The sequence below is a fragment of the Glycine max genome, chromosome 2 (assembly GCF_000004515.6).
Source record: "Glycine max cultivar Williams 82 chromosome 2, Glycine_max_v4.0, whole genome shotgun sequence".
NCBI classification, from domain to species: Eukaryota; Viridiplantae; Streptophyta; class Magnoliopsida; order Fabales; family Fabaceae; genus Glycine; species Glycine max.
This window is the reverse complement of record NC_016089.4, coordinates 1,636,495-1,660,161: the sequence shown is the minus strand read 5'-3', so window position 1 is coordinate 1,660,161 and position 23,667 is coordinate 1,636,495. Positions and strand designations below refer to the sequence as shown.

The following is a 23,667-nucleotide window of genomic DNA, read 5'->3' as shown; positions in this document are numbered from 1 at the left end:
ATATCGGAAGGCAGGCATGGTGGCCTTGTTCGTTATGAGCATGACACTTTGGTGTTGAGTTTCATGGGGTTTTGTCCTTCGATCTTAATGAGTTTGTATATATACTTGCAATTAGGCAAGGGCTAATGCGCGCTTGGTCCCTTGGTCGATATAGGACACCTTCCTTCTGATCAAGCCTTTTGTGTCTCGTCATTTCTATTCATGCTCCCTTAGCTTCTACGGAATTTATTGTTTTTGTTTTTGAATTACTGATCCATATTGAAATACTATACTATTATCAGATATTTAATTATTTCAGATTCAATTGATCAATAAATGTCAAACTATTATGAGAACCTTACACAGATTTAGTTGCATTAATATTCACAATATTCTCAAGGTAAGAACGGACCGTGTTCATAATTAAGCTTCATCTACTGGTCCAATGGTTCTACAGTATAGTATATAATTTCTTTCCCTCCAATGTATCAACAAGCATTAAATTCATAATAAGTAGTAGTCCAAGTGTCTAACATTGTGTGTACTGGAGAATAAACTTTTGTACACTTACACACAGATATGAACAAAGAATATATTTTAATGAAACTTGTAGGTATTTTCTTATCAAATACTTACACCTATGCACTTTTATATACTGCTTTTATAAAAAATTGTTACAACAGAAAATTGAAAAAAAAAAAAATTAACACTCTAACCAACTACTATTAACAATACCCTTACTTATATTTGGATTAAACTCAACACTCTCCCTTAATCCAAATCATTACAAGATATAACTCCTAATTCCATTATGAGTTTTACAAATCTGTCAGGTCTAATTGTCTTAGTTAGTATGTCAGCTAGCTGAGTTTTTGTTAAACAATATGTCATTTCAAGCTTTCAATTATTCACTTGCTCCCTTAGGAAATGGAATATGGTTTCAATGTGCTTACTTCTCCCATGTGAGACTGGATTTTTAGCTAAATTGATAGCTGACTTGTTATCAATTAGCAATTTAATAGGTTTCTTTGCTTCAAACTTCAATTCATCTAGCAATGAATCTAGCCAAATAGCTTGGCAAGCAGCATATGAGTCTGCTATATATTCAGCCTCACAGGAAGACAAGCCACCACAGGTTGCTTCTTAGAGCACCAGGAAATTGGAGCACCTAGAAACTTGAACAAGTACCTTGTAGTGCTTTTCCTATCTGTTTTGTTTCCACACCAATCTGAATCAGAATACCCCAGTAAACTCACTATTCATTGGTATGTCTTGATAGAAAACAAAACACCATATTCCAATGTTTCCTTCACATACCTCAAAATTCTTTTGGCAACCGTCAAATGAGACTTCTTTGGATTATTCATGAACCTACTGATTAAACCAACAACAAAGGAGAGGTCAGGTCTATTGTTACATATGTACCTCAAGGAGCCAACTAGTTGCTTATACATGGTTGGATCCACTGCTTCTTCTTCTTCTGCTATTTCCAATTTTGTATTAACCTCTGCTAGAGTATTTGTAGGATTTCAATCTACCATATGAAATCTTTTCAATACATCAGTAGCATACTTCTGCTGGTGAAGCAGAATTTCCTTTGAGGTAGCTACAGATTCTAACCCAAGTAAATAAGCTAGAGTAACAAGGTCTATCATCTCAAATTCCTGCATCATTTGTGCCTTAAAGAACTCAATACCCTTTAAATCACTGCCTGTTACCAGAAGATCATCTACATACAAGCAAATCAGAATCACACTTGTCTCCTTTTTCGCATAAACACCATATTCAACTAAATATTTCTTGAATCCACTCTGAATCAAGAATGTGTCAATCCTTCTATTTCCACGCATTGGGAGCTTGCTTTAGGCTATACAATGCCTTGTTAAGCCTATACATTTTGTCTTCCATTCCTTTTTTCACAAAGCCTGGTGGTTGAGTCACAAAAATAGATTCCTCTAATGGATCATTCAGAAAAGCAGATTTTACATCCATGTGAAATAGTGCCCAATTGTGGTTGCTAGCCATTGCTACTACTAGTCTAATAGTCTCAATTCTTGCTACTGGTGCATAAACCTCAAAATAGTCTATGCCAAGTTTTTGAAGGAAGCTTTTGCCACAAGTCTTGCCTTATGCTTTGCAACAATGCCGTTGGGATTCAATTTCAACTTGAACACGCACTTCACACCAATTGCTCTCTTCTTATTTGGTAAGTCAACTAGCTCCCAAGTGTTATTCTTTTCAATAGCATTCAACTCTTCTAGCATTGCGTTCTTTCAAACCTGTTCTTGTAATGCTTCTTCATGACTAATTGGTTTTGCATCTGCTAGTAATGTAAAGTGAACCAATTCTCCTTCTTCTGTTACCTCAATATCACTTCCCATTTCAAAATCAAAGTATCTAGTTGGCATCCTTCTCTCTCTTTGTGGCCTCTGATTTTCTGGTGATTCTACCTCTGTATTTATTTTTGCGTTTATAGTGCTAACCTCATTCTGATTTTCTTCAATTGTTGATATCAATGGTCTGATTTCACACCTTTGTTTGCTCCAGTCCCATGCCTCTGCCTCATTGAAGTATACATCTCTATTGATCTTAACCTTCTGCTTATGTGGATTATAAAGTCTATAGGCACCAGTAACATGATAGCCTATCAATATCATTGGTTCATTTTTGTCTTCCAATTTCCTCCTTTTGGCATCAGGAATGTGTTTGTAGCATAGGGATCCAAAGATCCTGAGATGACTAACCAGTGACTTTCTTCCAGACCAAATCTCTTCTGGGACTTTCTCTTTCAATCTCTTAGTAGGACATTTGTTTAACATATAAGTTGTTGTGCTCACAACTTCTCCCCAGAATGAATGAGGTAGTTTTTTCTGCTTTAGCATGCTCCTTGCCATGTCAAGGATAGTTCTATTTCTTCGTTCTTCTAAGCCATTGTGTTGTGGTGTAGAAGGTGTCGTTACCTCATGAATTATTCCATGTTGCTCACAGTAGGTGTTGAATGCCTTGGAAGTGAATTCACCACCTCCATCTGTCCTCAAAACCTTCAAAGCTTGTCCACTTTGCTTCTCTGCCATCACCTTGAATTTCTGGAAAACTGAGAACACCTCATCTTTTGCCTTGATCAAGTATAACCACATCATTATGATGTGCTCATCTAAAAAGATGTGAAGTACTTATTCCCACCCAGTGATGGTACCTCAAAAGGACCACACACATCAGAATGCACAACACCAAGTACACTATAAGCTCTTATTGGCAAATGGGAATTAAAGGAATTTCTTGGTTGCTTGCCAATAAGACACACATCACACCCCTTCTTTGGTACATTTAATTTTGGGAGACCTATAACCATATTATTAGTTACTAACATATTCAAACTTTTGAAATTTAAGTGACCAAACCTGAGATGCCAAAGCCAGCTCAATTGGTTGATCTTTGTAACCATTAAACATTGTACTTCTGCTGCCTTAATGTTGGCTTGAAAGGTTCTATTTCTTGAGAATGAAGATCTCAAGACTAGCTTCAAATTAGGATCAAGCAATTCCAGCATTCCATCTTTCATTGACACAGAGAATCCCTTTTCCACCAGTTGGCTTACACTCATCAGATTGCATCTCATCCCAGGAACATACAACACATTTTCAATGAGTGCTGTTTTCCCATCCTTTCTCTGAATAAGAATGTTCCTCATGCCTTTTGCACTTAGAGTTCTGTTATCCGCCAATCTGATATTGGATCTTCTGTTTTCATCAAAATCACCAAGCCACTCCTTATGACCTGTCATTTGGTTAGAACAACCAGTATCTAGATACCAAGCCTCAGAATGTGGCTTGCTATCACTAGTTGCTACTAACATCACAGGGTGTTCATCTTCTGAATCTACATCTTGAGCTATGTTTTCCTTTCTTCAGAATTCTTGTTTTGTTTTCCTTTTCCATACCAACATTCAAAGGCATAATACCCCCATTTCTCACAGTTATAACACTAAACCTTTCTTTTATCATGGCCTTTCTTTCCTTTTTTATTACTGAAGTTCCCTCCTCCTCCTTTATTAGAGGATTCAGATTTATCTCCAATCTTGTCATTTTCTTTATTTGAGAACCAATTCCCTTTGCCACTGCCTTTTCCTTTCTTCCATTTCTTCTTATTTCCATCATTCTTGGTAAACTGAGCTTGCATCGCTTGATCCAAATCCCTTGAATTTGCCCTTTCATTCAACCTCTGCTCATGGGCTTCAAGAGAATTTTGCAGTTCTTCAATCTTTAATCTTTCAAGATCCTTCGATTCTTCAACTGCTACCACAATGTGATCAAATCGAGGAGACAAAGTTCTCAAGATCTTTTCAACAATCATCTGATCTAACAATGATTCTCCACAAGTCTTCATTGAATTTACCAACAGCTACATTCTGTTGAAGTAATCAGCCACTGTTTCTTGATCACTCATTGAGAGGAGTTCATATTGCCTCCTTAAAGATTGCAACTTCACCTTCTTGGTCTTTCCTGCATTTCCAAATGCCTTCTACAGAATTTCCCAAGCTTCCTTGGTTGTACTAGCCTTTGCAATCTTCTTAAATACAACAAAATCAACACACTGATGAAGAAGACACTTTGCCTTGAAGTCCTTCTTCATAATTGCAACATCATCTTTCTCCTTCTCTGAGATTCCTTCCTTCACAATGTCAAGAATCTCATGGAAGCCTAGAATCGCTTCCATCCTTACAACCCATTGATCATAGTTCTTGCCATCAAGAATTGGTAGCACATGTATGAATCCACCAGTGTTTGTTGCGGAAGCCATTGCAGCACCTTCAATCGGGTCCCTAAACCTTAGAGCTCTATGATACCAATTTGTTGGAGAATAAACCTTTGCACACTCAAACACAAATATGAACAAAGAATATATATTAATGAAACTTGTGGATATTTTCTTATCAAGCACTTACACATATGCTTCTTTATATAGTGCTTTTATAAAAGACTGTTACACCAAAAAATAGGAAAAAAAAAACTACTACTAACAATACATATTCCTCCGGCTTCATATATTTTGGAAAGGAATATATTTTAGATCGTGTTAATTTCATGTTATATTTTTTAATATATATATAATGTTTTAAGAATTATATATTAAGAGCTTAATTTTTATGTATTATGGGGCTAAAATTTTTTATATTGTTAGTCAATCAAAAGGTACCGTTAATATGAATTGTACATGTCATATTTGAAACAAAAGGATGAAATGGAAAGAAAGCTAGAAGGACAAAAAAAATAACTAATATTTTTTATTCATGATTTTTTTTTCATGGAAATTAAAAATAATATTAAAAATTCACACTACTCACATTTTCTGTTGAATATGTCAGTTTTCTATCCATTGTTTGATACGCTCCAAGAATGATAACACACTAACAATTATCATTTATCGATAAAAAAAACATAACGTTGCAACAACAACGAACAAAAAGCTAATATTTGCTTTAAATTAGTTATATATAAATTCAAATACAATTATAAAGCTACTATTTTTAAAGGAATTTTTGTATAAATTAGAATGATATAAGACATTTATAAAGATAATTATTTTAATATATATCAATACCTACCAACATATAATTTAAAAATAAACAGTAATAGATAAATATACTAAAAAATCATAATGATATTCAAAATTCTAAATTATAATTAAAATTAATTTTCTTGTGTACATTGGTCAGATGTTTGAACTCATGCATTATATCCCAATTTCCCACCATTAGGTTGATCTAGTCAAAGTTAAAACATGAGTGAGTGGGAATTTCAATTGAAAGGAAAATTCCAAAATAATTTATGAAGCAATAATTAGAGTTAAACTAATAGAAAGTTCAAGGTTAAAATGGTATGTGTTTGGATTACACGTTGCTAGTTAATTTCTTCCCACCAGAGCAAATGCGCATACATGGTTATGGAGTTTGGATAAATTGTGCATGGGTATGACCATTTAGTGCTTGTTCAAAGTTTGGCTTTATAAGTATGGGCAGAGGAAAATGAAGGCATCCTTATTTCATGAAAAAAAAAATAGAATCAATCTGGTCTTGAGAAAAGGAACAAAAGGACTCACTAATCTAAATATTGGTAATGATAGGACATTAATGGACCCCATATAAATACTGCTTTAATATTTAGCCAAAGACAAGCAACTCTCGAAACTTAACATGCCTTTATTAGTTGGAAGCTGAAGGTATGCCCCATTGGCATAGGGTGGATCCATGTTCCTTAGACTTTTTTTTATTTCTCTCAATCCTCTTCTCTCCTCAATTTTGCAATTCAGTTAAATAACTAAAAGGAAATTTCAATAGTAAAATGAAATTTTAATTAGGTGGGAAAACTATATAGCTAATGAATCTTCCATCCACTTGCTCTTATGCTTCTTGTGAGTTCAGCTTACTCAATTTCCATGTGCCACCTTTGCTTGACATATTTCTCTTTCTAGAGAGTGCTTTCTTTTCTTTAAAAAAAAATTAATAATGACAACCATAATGCTGTTCCTTTGTGCAAATTTTCAATTTCTGAATTTTGGGACTATTCGTGGAGAAATGCTTTGATGGTGATTCGTCAACTACTAGTCCAATTATATATGTTCTTTTTTATTTTAAATTTTTAATGTTTCCTGGTGCCATTTTTTTTTTTTTTTTTACTTTATGAGGAAAACAGATGGATCGTACATCAGAACCGTCCATTGCGGAGGACACTTCGTGGATTGGCTCCATTGTGAAAATGTCATCCATTTGATAGAGAAAGAAGTTAGAGGGCTTTACCAAAAGGAGATAAAATAAAATAAAATAAATCTAAAGGAAAATGCTGGGTTAGAAACTAGAAAAGGAAAAAAAATGAATGAAAGAGAAGGAGCTAGCAAACATTTTTTGCATCTTTACAAATCTTAGCAAAAGTTTGGATTTAAATATTAGAGATTCCACTGTCTTATTATGGTCGATCTGCTATTCTTTATTTTCTTATTTGATCTTACGATCCATATGCCATCAAGCATTGAGTGTTTAAGTGCTATGTATGAGTCAAGCTTGATGAGTAGTCTTGGTCACTCAATCTATTTTTCACCAAGCATTAAAACCTTTAGACGTAATTGCTTAAGCATGGATATATGAATGAGTAGGCCATGGCCATGGTCAGATAATGATCCATATACTCATTGAGAAAATCTCACAAGAAATATCATCTTTTTAAATATTTTCTTCTTTAATGTTAGAATGATACTATCGTTGGGAATACTCAAAATGATAGGAAAACATAATATTTATACAAATTTTTTTGACTTCAAGATCATCATTTATTTCATTGGAATGCAAATGGAGGCATTTGCTCTCCACCGCCAATGCTTAGCCATTATGAATGCTACAGTGATATAAAAGCCAATTAAATGAATATATTACAAGAATTACTTTTAAACTCGATTAAAAAATGAAAGTCTTACTATAGTCCTCCAAAGATAAATGGCCAATTCAAGTTCATTATCATTTTCATCTTATTGGATACAAAATATCATGCACCAGTGATAATGCCAAATAAATTCTTTGCACGCTTATAGTTATATAGTTACTGTATGAACTCAGGTACATAAATAAATTCAATGAAACATTTGTAGCTTACTAATTTATAGATTATAGTACAATAGTTGGTAAAAAAAATTAAAAACCTACAACCATGCCCGGAATGTGCTTTGCGTCACATCTTGGATTATGAATAAGCGACCTCAAATTGCTTCTTGCTCCCAATCATTTGCCTTGTACTCTTCATTACTCCTTCCAGCAATGCTCTTGCTGCATTTCCTCTCAACTGTTTAAGAAGTTCAAAAACAATTTCCTCTCGTGCATGGAGTGATCATTTCACTTTTATAACCTATAAGGTCATACAAGAGATAAAGATATAAAATTTTGGGTACACAATTTACATAATTACTTATGTAACAAATTTTATTTTATTTTTACATAATTACTTATTTAAATAAATGATTACAGCGATGCAATCAATAAAATTGTGCGATATGTAAAGGTTTCACTCTCTACAAACATTTCTTATTTTTATTTAACAAAGCTACAAGTTTATAGCAGACTCTCTACCAGTAAAGTATTAGTCATGCTGTAATCGGCATAATTACCTGGGTTGATAATCTTCTAATTTCTTGGTTCAGTATTATAATGAACAGATGCAGATCCTCATGGCTCCTCCTACCAGAAAGGAAAGAACATTGTGTATCCAAGTTACAAACAAAAAAGATAAAATGCGCACCTATGCTAGTAATGCTACACTTCTTAAGTTCTTGTATATTCTTTCAGAAAACAAAAGTTCTTATATATAGTGATTCAAAGCACATGCAATCACCTATTCATAAACATCAACTCAACTTCATCTGCAGCCCCAAAGATGTGTTTATTAAACAACCTATGATATCATGTTCATTAGTAAGAAATAATTATGATGACACTGCATATTAGATAGTGATCCCAACTAAGTATGATTTTAGATTGCGATAGAATGTTAAAAAGTAAACCGTTCAGAAAGATCCAAAACATCTATAATTATCACCAAGAAAACTGATTAATATAGCCTATGCTAATAACAACATCGGATTTTAAGAATAGTAAATTTATCAGTTTCAGAGAATATTGTTAACAACAAATTCAAGAGAAAGAAAGAAACAGGGTGATATTACAACCAAATTCAATCTAGATATATCAAAATGAAAAAAAAAAAAAAAAACAAAGCATGTCCATTAATTAATACTAGAGCTAAAGCCATTATGCCCACTACCCAATTTGATGCCCGTAAAAGCAGGATCTATGAGGGAAATTCTAATTGAGTTACAAGAACTAAACTATTACCATTTGACTGAACAGAACCTTTTTGACAGTAATAAGAAAAAACAAAAAGGGGGTTTCTATCTTTCTTTGTTCAATTCCATTCTTTTTATTCTTTCTATTGAAAGTCATGGATTTCTTAAACCTAGTTTCACTATCTATTCATGTTTTTCAAGAGGACAATGTGTTCCTTCCAATCAAAAGTAACTCATTCTCTCTTTATCAGATTTTGCTCAAATTCTTCCATTAACCTTTGAATCCAAATAGCTTTCTTGCATATATGCCCATATAGTTGCTATGTAATAAGCTTTTATAGTAGAAAAAGTTTTAATAGTTTGTAGTTTGGATAACCAACTTGTCATTCCTCTTGCGATTGTGAATACATATATATCATGTAGTGAATTTTTCTTTATCAAGATCGATCATATGCAAAATCTGAATCAACATACTTTAACAATAAATTCTTATCCTACAAACCATAATGCAACACTTGAGGTTTCTTTAATATATCGAAGAAGATTATTTTAATATCATTTCAATGCTTTCTACCAAAATTTGCAATAAATTGATTGACCACCCCAACTGCTTAAGCAATGTTTAGTCTAGTACAAATCATAATATGTATAAGGCTTCCTACAATTGTTGCATACAACGTCAAGACATTTTCATCCTCTCCGCTTTGTTACTGGGGCACATACCTATGGTTATATTTATCAAGAAATATATATTAGAGATTGACTTACAATCTTGCATGTTGAAGCAACACAAGACTTTATATATAATTCATCTGAAAGACAAATCTTAATATCTTGATAAGTTTACATATTCAAAATCTTCTTTATAGATCCCAAGTCTTTCATATATATCAAATTTTCTAGCCAACTGTGTCTTCAGTTCTTTGACTCGGTTATTGTTGTGGTCTACCACCAACATGCCAGCAACATTCAATAATGACAAGACGATGAATTGAAATTGTTATATCAAATTTCTTGTATATTGATTAATTGTTGTATTCGAGGTTAATAATGAAGGAATCAAATCTTTTGTACTAACATCTAAACCCTTATTATAGATCATATAGAGATTTGGTTAACCTGCAAACTAAGTTTTATAATTTAATTACAAATTACAACAAGTTTAATCAACTATAATTATATTACATAATAAACATTCTTTTACTGTAATATATATATATATATATATATATATATATATATATATATATATATATATATTTTTTTTTTTTTTTTTTCAGTATAATTCAATTATGTAATAAACATTTTCTTATTGTATAATACATGCATATATATATATATATATATATATATATATATAAATTAAATAATAAATTATATACACAAAATTGGTATAAAATAATACTATAATATCATAATTTAATGACTGAAAAACTCACTCTAATACCCTTTGTATTATCAATCAAAAAGCTCTTTGTAACATATATGTACATCTAAAGAAAAACGTATTTTAATTTATCGATGGAAAAGTCCATTTATTATCGGGAAAGAAGTTGTCTGTAACGTCTTCATACATAAAAATATTAAGTAAGATTTCATAATATTTATCCGTGGAAATGTCAACTATTATTTTCTGACAATTTTTTTTTAATACTTCTATATTACTGACGTAAAAGTTACTTGCAATTTATCAATGAAAATGGCAACTGCAATCTATCTTTATTACCAACAACTTCAAAGACTATTATAAACCTGTTTTAGTTCGACGTGAACGTTTTCATCTCTACCTGGATGGACAAGCTTAAAAATAGCTTCATAATTTTTGTTTTCATGGAATAAGCATTTCTTCTCCCTTTGATTCTTCTCAATGTATCATTATACTATCCATCTTGCAGATTGGGCAAGTTATTGCTTTGTCTTGTCACAAGTAAGAGCATGTTTGATTTACAGTTCAATTTGTTAGACATGAATTCCGAAACCAATTTCAAATATCAGAATGTAGCTTGTTTTTCAATCTCTGAGTACAAGAATTCAAATACGTACAAATTCTATGCAAACCTTAGAAAAACAAATTAAATGTCAAGTTGCATCAAATGTATGTATAAATTCATTAGAGTTCTTGGTGACATATGAAATTAGTGATTTTCATTTATAGTTTTGGATCTTTAAAAAAATGTTTAATTTATCTTTTATGTAAATATATTTTTTGTTGTATGTTCTTACATCATTATAAAAAATATATAACAATAATTACTGATTTACTTGACTTTAAGTTTGATTATATAATTATAAAATCCTAAATCATATAAAGATAAATCAAAAGAAAGTCTCAATAATTTTAATAAACAATTACAAACTTGACTTTAAGTTTGATTATATAATTAAGTCAAATTCAAACTTTTAAAAACACATAAATAATGCGTGTATATTTTATATGAGAATGTATATTAAACATTAAATTAATAAATTTTAAAAGCTTTGCAAGTATATTTTATGAGAATAAAATAAAATAAAATAATAAATAAACTAAATAAATCAAACTCAATATTCATTTTCCTTGTGTACCAAAAACTCAAATTAAACTTCATATTTAAAAAATAAATAAGCTCAAGTTTTAAATTTAATTTATTGAAATAAAATTCAAACTTAAATAATATATTTTTACAAATCAACTTAATTTTAAATACACAACTTGAGTTGACAAATTTACACCCCTAATTGTATATAAGAATATCTTTCCCTTAAAATTAGAGCATAAATTTAATGTATTTTTCGGTAAAAAAAGAAACAAAAAATTATTATTTGTTTTATTACCTATTGTTAGATTTCATCTTAAGATCAATTGACATTAAGTGAAGTTGTCCAATAGGTATATATAAGCTGCACTCCAAGGATTGAGACCGCAGATGTGGGACTTGGGTATTTTCCCAATACACCCCCTTCACGCCCAACATTTATTGGGTTCGGTGCGTGAACCACAAATGGTGGGTGCTCGTCGCAGCGAAAGCGAATGTGAGATCCCAGAGTCAAAGCTTACCTAAGTCTCACATCGGTTGCCTCAATCATTAGAGTGCAGCTTATATATTTGTTGGACAACTTTATTTAATGTCAATTGGTTTTAAGATGAAATCTAACATGGTATCAGAGGAAGTCCCACATCGGCTCAAAATGTTTACATTCCATTTTTTATTCATAAAAATTAAATACGATACTAAAAAATTTACAAACACTCGCACATTCAAAATTAAGCTAAATCTTTAATTACGCTCCATGAGATCGAATACCGATAGTTGTGATAATTAGAAACAATTAGTTAGATTGATGGAAAGCTTTGTCTATTGAAAAGTTATTAATTAGAGAGGCACAAATTAAATTAATGAAACACTGAGATCGATGAATGCTTTTGATGCTGGATACTTTTAAGAACCTCTCTGGTTACACATAAAAGTCCAGATTTGGCCAACTAGATAGACAGTGTGAAATGAATAAGCTCCTTTTTTGCTTTTGTATACTATTAACGTTCTTTTATGAATGTACTATTAAGGTGATTAACCAATTCTTAGCAGCCAAAGCACAAAAGTGATGATGGAATTGACCAGCCAACTATTATAGTTGGATAGATTACCGGCAACTATATAAGCATAACATATGCCATGCCTGCATCAACGTCAGACAAGCTCGGAGATTGCAATCTTTGCTGCTTAATTAGTGTTACCTATGAATTGATCATTTCTAGGTATCATTAATATATATATTTATCTCATTTTTCTATAACAAAATCACATGTTTTAGTATATATTTTTAGTGTTTTTAAATATGAAAAAAATCTTTCTAATTAAAAAAAATGACTAATTTAATTTTTTTTTTTAAAAAGCAAGGAAAGGTGCGGGGGAAATTGACAATGGTACAAATTCAAAGGAAATGATTAATTCTAGGATACACTAACCAATAAAAAGAATAAGAATTTTGTTACATGTAGTTCAAACAAATAACAAAAAAAATTAAACATTAAGTTCTTAAATTCGATTGTTGTTAAGAGAAGAAATTATCTCACTAAAAAATGGATCGTATTTGTTTAATAGAGGTATACTCATTAAATACTTTTATACCTATAACATAGTGATTAAAAAAAAGTTTAAATAAGTTGCATTAGATGAAGTTTTAAAAGTTTATTACAGTTTTCAACAAATTAAATATAATTTATTAAATTTAAATTCATTTTTGTATTATAACTATTCTTATATTATAAATTAAAATATACAATTTTTCTGCTCTCTCAAATATACGTTTTTAATATGTTTTTTTCTCTCATTTAAATGTGCATTCATACCAGTTAAACTTTTTTTTTTATCAACCATCTTAAATTATCATCCTGTTATCTTAATTTATTCATATACTTGATATTCTTAATCTTAAATTATTTTTTAAATCATAATTTTAAACGAATATATATATATATATATATATATATATATATTCCTTTTTTCATTAATGATAAATAAATTAACATTCTATATATTCCTTATTAGGTATATTTATATATTTGCTGCCCACTCACAGCCCAACTAAAGAACACTGCATCTTCCATATATCATAAAAGAAAAAAGTTCTTTTTAAACTACTGTTTTATTGTTACACCTTACAATCCCATTCTCTAATGTTGAAAAAACATAAATGATTCAATTAAAAGAAATAAAAAGATAGGAAATTGATTGTAAAGTGGAACAAATATAATTTCATTCTTTGAATAATGAAAAACTAATACTACATGTACTATTATATATATATATATATATAACACAACTTATCCCCTTTTAATTTCCAAAACATTTTCCTAAAGAATAAAAATGTAAAGTGATGTCAACTTGTCAGGGCTGATCGTACTATGTTGCATGTGGCAAGTTGGATAACATCATAAAACAGAATTTTGCTAATATATTAAAAACACAATATTATCTCACTGAATTGATGAACTATATCATATTGTAATTACAAACCGTGTCGTCTACTACATGCAACTGCGGATTTCACAATTGGGGAGGAAAAAATAAATGAGTGTACATTTGAATGTGGGATACATGCGCCATTCTGTTTTAACAAATCTTCCATACTTCACATAATTTTCAAATTTACAAGTTTTAGAATATCAACATATATGTTTCCAAATCATTAATTATAATCATCTGAAGAAATTAAACAGTATATATGTCAAAACAGCGTTGGCAAGACATTCAAACGTTAGTCAAATTTGACTGACTCCGATTACTATTAACCAATGCAACAAGCTCGATCCGTGCAAATACCACAAGGGAAAACAAACTTGAATATGAAAATAAGAAGAAATGAAAAAAAATGGTATTTTAAGAGACATATTCCTACTAATCCTTTAAGACGGTGATAAGAGTTAAAATAAATGCATGAAAATTTATGTTTAGTCTTCAAAGCCATCATTGTAAAAATAAAAAATAAAAAAAATGGAGAAAGAAGAATAATCTCAACCAATATGCCTGACAGATATATCTTCACAAGGATCGTAGATGTTGACACGACAAAAAAAAAAAAAAAAAAAGCCTTGCAATTTATTAGACGACTTTCATAATAATATTTATGTACTAAAAACTAAAAAATATGTAAAACCATTTTTTTATTTTATGTACCAGTTCATAGGTTAAGGAGATTTTCAATATATAAATAATTTTTCCATTAGCAATACGATTTTTTTCTTTAACAAAACTTTCTATTTTTTTCATTGTTATTAACATTGTACCAAGATGACCAATTTAACTCGAAGGCGAGTTCGGATAACTAAAAAAAGTTTTAAATAACCTTTTTGACTACACTTACTTTATAATTTGATACTTATACTTTAAAGTATATCGAATTTGGTCCCTATATTTATTTATTTTTCTTTCAATGTAGTCATCGTTGCGAAATCATGTTAAGGTCGTTCATTCGGTCAATGACATGACTTTTCACTATAGAGTTTGCAGATGTGACTTTCCATATCACCTGGATTTCAAGGGGGTGGTTGCATTTGTGACGTTGAGGAAAGGGTTGCTAAGAGAAGAAAAGGACCAAATATCTCCTCATTCATAATAAAAAAGTCCCGTGGGACATCCAATAGAACAATGGGTTAATCTTCCAGCAATTGAGAAAAAGAAATACTAGGATCAAGATCTTATTGTATTTCACTAAATCAGGATTTCATCAATAAGTACCCCAAAAACCATCTTATCATCATCTAAGAGTTTTGTCAAGCGATTAAAGTGGTTGGAGTTCATTGTTGAAAATAAGTGATTCTCACCCATTGAACTAGTTTTTGGAATTGAGTTAGGCTTCTCACATTAATGTGGAGTGATCAACTCAATGGGTAATGGTTATCTCTCACTTATAAAATCTAATATGGTTGTATTATTAACCGATGTGAAACTTGAATTATTTTCAGCATTCATAACACGGGACAAATCTTTTGATTCCAATGAGTTCTTTCCATAAAATTTCTCCAATTCAGTCTTTAGCTCATCCACCTAAAATAGAAGGAAACAAACACTAAACAAACCAACAAATTTAGAATTCTAACAACATTAGGAAAAAACTTATTACCAACTTGGGAACATAGTCTTTAGTTGTTATAATACAATCTCGAGAAATCCAGGCCTGCCCATTATTAGAACCCCACTTTCCTGCAATTATTCATCTTGTTGCTACCTTGCCAATTCAAATTTCAAACTAATTTAATCTTAAAAGTGATATTGCAAGAGATCAGTGATGACAAGTAATTGATGAAAATAAATCAGGACAAAGGTATACCTTTAAATTGATATTTGAATCAACAAAAACAAAAATGAGGAGATATTTGGTCCTTTACTTCCCATCCTCACGCAACATTGGTGGAGTTGTGGTTCTTGTCTTCAGTCCACTACAGTTGTTTTGGGTGATGGTGGATTGCGATTGCAGAAGGTTAGGATCAATGAACAACAAAATGAGTAAATATGTCATCAAGGGCAGATGAGGGAAGTTCAATGAGTAGTAATACGTGGTAGTTGAACAATGCTAAAGCGATTTCATTACGATGACCAATTTGGATTAAAAAAAATGCAACTACAAGAGCTTTTAAACACCAAAAGAGCTTTTAAATCGTCAAAAAATTACTTCCTTCGTTTTTATATATGAGTCAATTACCTCATTTCATTAAAATTAAAGAAGATTGTTAATATCATTTATAACAATAAATTTATCTTAAATTTATATATTTTTTTTAAATTATCCTTGTCATTATTATTTTTCTCTTTTAATAATTTGTTAATATATATTTTTTTTTCTTTTAATAAAATATATTTTTAATTTAAAAATAATTAATGTAAAAAATATTATAAATTAAATCTTATAAAAAAAAACCAGTATCATTTTAAATTTAAGTCTTGTAAATAGAAATAGAGGAAATAGTAAACTAATCAACTAAAGCGGATCAAAAGTGGATCAAAACTAAAGTAGAAAACTAGTTTCAACTGATATTTTTAAAAAATAATTTTTTTTGTTTCTTAAACTTTTTCATTCTAAAACATTTCATAATAAAGGTTCATACATGAGATCTATGTATAATTACTATTATTTAATTATTTATTATGATTCTTTATTATCTTGTATAACATGTAATATGATACTTTTATATTAATTTAAAATTTACTTAACTTTTTATTATATATCAGGTCAATCCTAGTTCAATCACTGAAATCAATGAAACGTAAGCACAGTGCTTTCATCGATTCATTGAGCAAGGAAAGAACCATTTCAACGTCGCATACAATCTTTGAAAGACTAATCCATTAATCTGATGTCACATTAATAGACCCAACTAATCGAAGTGTATCTTAGACTAATAGCCTATTTGTTTCAGCATTGAACAGTGATGTAACTGCACGTTTGATAGAATTTTATTTATTTTTCCTTCTGCTACGATTGCCTCCTAATGCATTAATCAAGCACAACAAGTATGAATCAAACAGGCTACAAAAGAAGATTCTTTCAGTTTCATAAACTAAAATCAATATATTCCAATACTCTTCATGCCATTTTCTGAAAAAATATCTCATTCCCAAGCATCTCTATAACTTTGAACCACTTGAAGTCAAAATAGCTGAATCCACCATCTGTGCATAGCTTGACAAAAAAAGGATACGCAAAAAATATTACTCTAGTAACACGTTGACATAATACATTGTGGTGTTGTATAAAATTTCTATCCTTTTAACAAATCATAATGATTTCAATGTACCAATCTCAGCCCCTTACTGACTACTACCGCGACGTACTGTAAAGTTTGGAATCAGGATAATAGTTCAGTGGTAGAAATAGCACGGGTTTCATAGTTCAATCCTGTCTGGGCATACACTAGATTTATTCATAATTACATGCACTATGATCCTGTTAAGATAAATTTCTCTATAAATACTTACAAGAAAGTAAAATGAAATGTGATTTTCTCATAAACTAAAATCAACTTATGTACTTCGGCCTTCAGAAAAGTTAAATGAAAAATCTTTTATAAAAGTTAAGTGCATAAGTTGATTTTAACTTACGAGAGAAGCTCAATTCATTTTACCTTACTTCTATAAGTGTTTATCCAAAAAATTATCCAAACAGGATTTATGTATTGTAAAAGTATAATAATATTGCTAACTGAAGTTTCAAAAGCTATTTAGCAGAAGCAGACATATCTAAAAGATAGTGTTTAATCATGTCAATGCTTTATTTACTGCCTATCCCTGTGAGTACCCATATCAGAAGCAACCTGAGCTGCTCGGGTTAGAGCACCTGACACCCACAAGGCTCCTTTTGAAAAATAGCTGCTATTTACCAAAGAGTTTGCAGCCGCTGCTACCGATCTTCCTGCTGTGGATGCAGCCGCCATGGTTGTTTCAGAGACATTATATCTCTGATCCACAGATTTAACAGCTCCAATACCTGCAGATATCTTATCTGATAGGCCAATTCTCTGGCTCAGTTCAGAAACCTTCGCTGTTGCAGTGGCGGAAACCTGATGAGACTCGTCAAAGTCTTTAGCCTTAGCTAGTGCATCCTTGCTGAGAACATATCCCTTTGACAGCATGGTCCTAACAACTTCTTGAGCCATGGTAACTGCTTCTCCAGCAGAGGAAACAAATTGATTGCTTTGTGGTGTCTGAAAAAGAACATGTATAAATATAGAATGTCAGACCCAGAACAGAAAGCCATAATCGTGATTCGTGAGCAATATAGTGCAATAGAGAGAAATTAATATATACATACAGTTGAAGCAGTCTCATCCTCATGACTATACGAAGGCTGGTTCCAAAAATCAAATTCATCTTCATAGTGTCCCCAGCGTGTTATGCATACACGTTGATCTAAAATAGTGGCTCCCTAACAGGACAGATTACAAAGAAAGGCACACATTATTAGATATTACTCATAAGGCAGATGTTACTTGATGTATAGCTGCACGTTATTTACCATAGAATGATTACTTTGTAGTACATTACATTCAGTCAGTAGTCAACTTTGCAGTTATTCGGCTGTTATTTTAAGATTTGCAGATTCAGTACATGAATATTGTTACGATGTAGGTTTCCTCTAGGGTTCGAGGAGACCTAGTCAAAGCATTCAAAGTGTAATCTGTCGATCTGCTTTGATCATTGGGTCTTTTATCCCCCAGACACTTTACCTGATATTTGGGGTTGAGGATTAGTTTCTCAAATCGTGTGTAAATCTCCTCCCAAGTATATCTTGGTGTTGCTACATGGGATCGAGTAGTGCAACAGCCCTATATGGGTTGGGTCAGTATGATTGGTTCAATCATGAACCTGACCCTGCCTTAGATTGGGTTGGTAATGGCCCTGACCCAGAGGGTACATGTACTGATTATGGATTCAATTTCGACAAGTTTACAATCATTTTACAAAGAACATATACTATGGAATCTATCACTGAGGCAACTAAATGACTAGTAGAGTACAAGATCAGTCTAGTTTCAACATAACAAGTATTTTGTACACAAGTTTGATAGATACTCACACTGAGCAAGCATGCAGTTTCTTGAGCATATGCATCTTTGAATGTCACATAAGCGGTACAAGCATAATCACCAGACCTGTACTCAGGAATGACCATGTGTCGTATCAAATGCTAAATACTACGCCAAAAATCAATATCTCAAACAAATATATATAAAATCCAAAACTGTCGTACTTTCAGTTCGACTAAAAAACAGACATTACCAAACACAAACAATCCATCCCCTTCCAGCAGCAGGAAAATAAAAACAATCCCTTCAGGAAAGCTTAATAGAGTTAACAAATTCAAAAACACCAAGTGAATATTTATCTATATAGAGTTAACTAAAATCAAGAGTGCATAAATTCGAGCAAAGCAGTGAAACTTGAAAAAAAACAAAAATCATCAAGTAACAATTTATGAATTATCCCATTCAAAATATGATTATAATTTTTCTAGAAATTAAACTTTTTAAATCAAGAGATTATATTACATATACCTGATAATTTCAACATTCTCAATGACACCGGAGAAAGCAAAGAAGTCACGAACATCCTTGTCCGTGGCTTTTGGCGAGAGACCCGTAACCTCAACAGCGTACCCACCAGAATTCATCTTGTGTTTCCGAAACAACAACTGCTTATGATGCTGACCTCAAATATGAAATAGCCATAACATAAAAATAAGAGTGAACAAACAAGGTTATATAAATCAGATGCACGCACCGGTGCTGGAATTGAAGAAACCGATGCAATTGAATCACACACAGTGATTTCTTCTTCACGCAGGGATTTCTGAAGCAGAATTAAATTAAAACTATCTTGGGTTTTATTATATAGTTTCATGGGTCAAGTTCAATCATGGGCCTGGGCCTCGCCGACACTCCACCAAACACGACTAATAGACATTTGTTTCCTGTATTCCCACACTATCGAATCCAGCACCTCCAATTGTATTTTGAAAAGTCTATTCCAAAATACAAATTTACATTCTTGAATGAACATTCTGACATACAATGGAAGGTGTTGGATATAAATAAGAGGGTGTAGGATTCAAATGTCCAACTAAGATTCCTCCATCAATTGCTATTCTGCTATGTCTTTTGTTAGTCCAGAAAAGTTCTTTCTTATGGAATCATGTTTCTAGTGTTAATACATTTTCGTTATATAAGAGGGAGAAGAAAAAAATAGAAAACGAAAATATATTTTATGTTGGATAAGGTATAAAACGAAAATGATGCTAACAAAAACATATGTTTGACAACAGAAATATGTTTTCATTCTATACTTTATATAACAAAAACATATTTCCATGTTTTTTTTAATTGTTTTATGAAAAAGTTATAATTAATTGTAGATATAAGTTATTTGTGATAAAAAAAATTATGCTTTTTAAAATTAAAATCAAAGTAATAAAGATTCAATTTACCTTTTTTAAATAGTAATCAGTATTAATTAAGAATTAATTATGATAGAAGTTACTATTTGAAAAAATAATCAAATTATTTTTATGCAAATTTCCTTTTTTGTGATGTTAATTTTATCATAATTAATTTGATTACAATTAAAAAGGATAGCATGGTCCTTATGATAATTTTTTTTAATTAATTCAATTATTATTAAAAGGATAAATTATATCAAAATTAAATGAAATAATTAAAAAGATAAAAGAAATAACAAGAGAGAGGAAAATGTGGGGCAAGGAGTGAGGGGAAGGGGTGTAGGAAACTAGGGGAGGGCAAGAGTGTTATTTTGTATACTTTTGAAAAAAGTACGGGGATGAAAATAGCAAAATGGGGTGGGAATAGTAACTCTCGACTAACAGATGTTTGGATTTTTTTTTCGTAACTTCCGCTGTTTAGAAAGCAAAAAAAAAAAGAAGAAGGTAAAATGCTTAAGAATCCAGCTTAAATTTTAGATTAGCTTTTATAAAAAAAAATGATGTTTTTATGAAGCTGCAAATTTGTAAATAGGATTATTTTTCAACAGCTGAAAGTTTTCCTGGTTTGTTTACTTTCCATATAAAGTCTTAAGTCTCTTTTTTTAAGGAAAGTCTTAAGACTCCTAAGTCTTAACTCTTAATTAGCATGTGTATATTTAACACAGTCACTTATATATTAATTTAAATATTAAATGAAAAAAATTTACAGTAAAATTATAAGTGAAATAAGATAAAAAAAATTAGAATTACCTAAAAAAGAAAGGAATTAGAATTGAAACTTATAATTTTGTTGATTTTTGTATAAAGTTTATACGTTATAAATGAAAAAATATTATAAAACAATTATTTGTAAAAGTAAAAGAGTAAAATAGTTTTTTTTAAAACAAATCATATATAATGATCATGATAATAACATTGTTTCCTTAAATAATAATTAAAATTTATATTTTGTTACAAATTTATTGGTAGCAAAAAAGAAATATATAATGAAAAATTGATCATCTATAAAGATGTTATTGAATGAATAAAAATTATTTATTGAAATAATTTTAAAAAAATCTTAATATAACCAGTATACATAAATAAATACTTATTATGATATATAAATAATATGATATTATAAAAATTATAGTATATATATGAAATCAATCTCTTATAATATCTTAGATCAAGTTGGCATTTTGTTAAATTTTTACACTAATAGTGTCAATTTTGAATAATATAATATCTTTCACAATTCGCTACATATCACTAAATTAATCAAATTGATGTAAAAAAAATCAATGTAGTTACTAATTTTATCAAAAAATTAAGAGATCAAAATGAAATATTAAAATGTAAAGAGACTAAAATTATTTTCCAGCCTATCATATTCTAATAAAAATATAATGATAAAAATAATATTGTTTTGAGGTCATGGTAAAAATAATTGTAAAATATATAATATGTATAGTTTTATTATATCATGACAGTGTAATAAAATATAAATATATTATATAACATTTTGTAAGCGGAGCATTATAAATAATATTATAATGTGCATATTAAAAAGTTATTATTATTTATTATCAATGTTTATTCAAATTTATATACTATTTCATCTTGGGTAGATTAATCATAAGCAAACCAGACAGATATCTCACACAATGTCACGGGTACAAAAAAATATATATTATTTTGAAGGTATTGATACAAATATACATATATATATATAATGAAAAAAATTCTCTGTATAGATGTAATTGGTCGATAAAAATATATTTAATAAAATACTTTTTCACATTATCTAAAAATAAAAATCTCAATATAAATATTACACAAAAAAATATTTATTATAATATATATTAAATCCCGAAAAGTCAATGTGCAGATTTAAAAAGTTTATGTTTTTTAAAATATATATATATATATATATATATATATATATATATATATATATAATATGTTGTGAGTGAGATTTTTTTAGCTAACACGTGTGAAATTTGAGTTGAGTGTGTGGTCTATTTTTAATTGGTTATGTTTGTAATTGGTTACAAAAGAGAGAATTTGGGTGTGAAAAGAAAAAAGAATGTGTTGGTGGTTATGTGAGTAGAAGAAGAAAAAATGAGTGGTTGTCAAACATAAAAAAGTTATTTTGGAGCTTGACGACATCTGTATATTTGAGGAGAAAATAAATAAATATAAAAATATTTAAAAGATTAAAGTATCCCCACAAAAGTGACGCGTGTCAAAAATATTAAAAGGCTAATTGAGTAATTGTATTAGCCTAAAGATTTCTTATAATAATAAAATATAGAATAAAACAAATAAATAAGATAAAGAAAGTAGAAAAAGTTGGACCAAATATAATCATATATATAAGGTCATTGTTTGGAAGAATCAATATTTTAAATGATCTAGTGTGATCTACTTTGATCAATAATTTAGAATCGTTAAATTGAATAGTTATTATAGGTTAGTTAACATTGAATCCTACAAACTCCCTCTACCAATTCTTAATTGCGACCATTATTTGTCGTCGCCAATGACAATTTTGGAGTGAAAGTTAGAAAAAAGAAAACATATATGTATAACAAAAATACTATTTTATCCTCATTTTTATAAATTTTTTATTTTAGGGTTTTTTGATATTTTATATTTTTTCATTTTTTTCTCATACCAAAAAATCTAAAAATCATCTCATTTTCTATTCTATTTGTTTTCTTTTTTCTTTCTTTTTCATTCCTTACTTTCTTTCTTTTCTAAATCAAACATATATGTAGAGAAGGAAACCTATATACTCATATTTTTAACAAAAAATCTTGAAAACTTAAACAATTACTCAGTGTGTGTTTAAAAAGTATATTCGAGAATAAAATCAGTCTTTGTATTGCTGCGCAAAGAGACATTGAAACCAGAAAACATGTTTAGGAATTAAATTTGTGATAACTGATAGAGAAGTTTTAATTAATTGCGCGGCTTGGTCTTAAAATTTCATTGAATTGAGTACGATTGTAATAATGAAAACTGAACTCATGTGAAGGACATCAGATGATATAAAAAAATTGGTGACATGACTTCCTGGTTTCATGACAAAAATTGATATCGATGAGCAATAATTAAATTTGAGACTAAAAGTATAATTAAAGTTTCATAAATAAAAACATTAAATGAGCAACAAATTATTGGACAAATAGGTATAAAAAAAGGAAAAATAAAAGAAGACTGAGGAAATGATAAATAATGTAATAATAAGAAATTAAGAAATTAGATAATAGTACATGAAAAAAAATAGATAGAAATTAAAGTGGGGGTGAAGATATGGTAATAATAACTCTTTTAAAAATATATATTATTATCTTTGTTTTTTTCATAGAAATAAATAAATAATTCATTAAATTAATAAAATAG

At 29.9% G+C, this 23,667-nt stretch overlaps 1 protein-coding gene across 3 annotated transcripts; it reads right to left on the bottom strand.

The window, feature by feature from the left end:
• Positions 1-17,148: 17,148 nt before the first annotated feature.
• Positions 17,149-19,715, bottom strand: LOC100805907 (binding partner of ACD11 1). Of its 3 annotated transcripts, none has more exons than XM_003518975.5 (5): positions 19,563-19,715; positions 19,337-19,452; positions 18,859-18,934; positions 18,094-18,207; positions 17,149-17,986 (listed from the first exon to the last, which is right to left on the bottom strand). In XM_003518975.5, exons 1-5 carry the CDS (start codon positions 19,680-19,682, stop codon positions 17,558-17,560), a joined length of 855 nt encoding a protein of 284 aa, XP_003519023.2. In that variant the 5' UTR covers positions 19,683-19,715; the 3' UTR covers positions 17,149-17,557. The 3 variants fall into 3 exon arrangements, with proteins under 3 accessions (XP_003519023.2, XP_006574547.1, XP_006574548.1); XM_006574484.3 differs by having other exon boundaries at positions 19,337-19,485; positions 19,563-19,697; XM_006574485.3 differs by having other exon boundaries at positions 19,337-19,473; positions 19,563-19,697.
• Between the last annotated feature and the right edge of the window lie 3,952 nt (positions 19,716-23,667).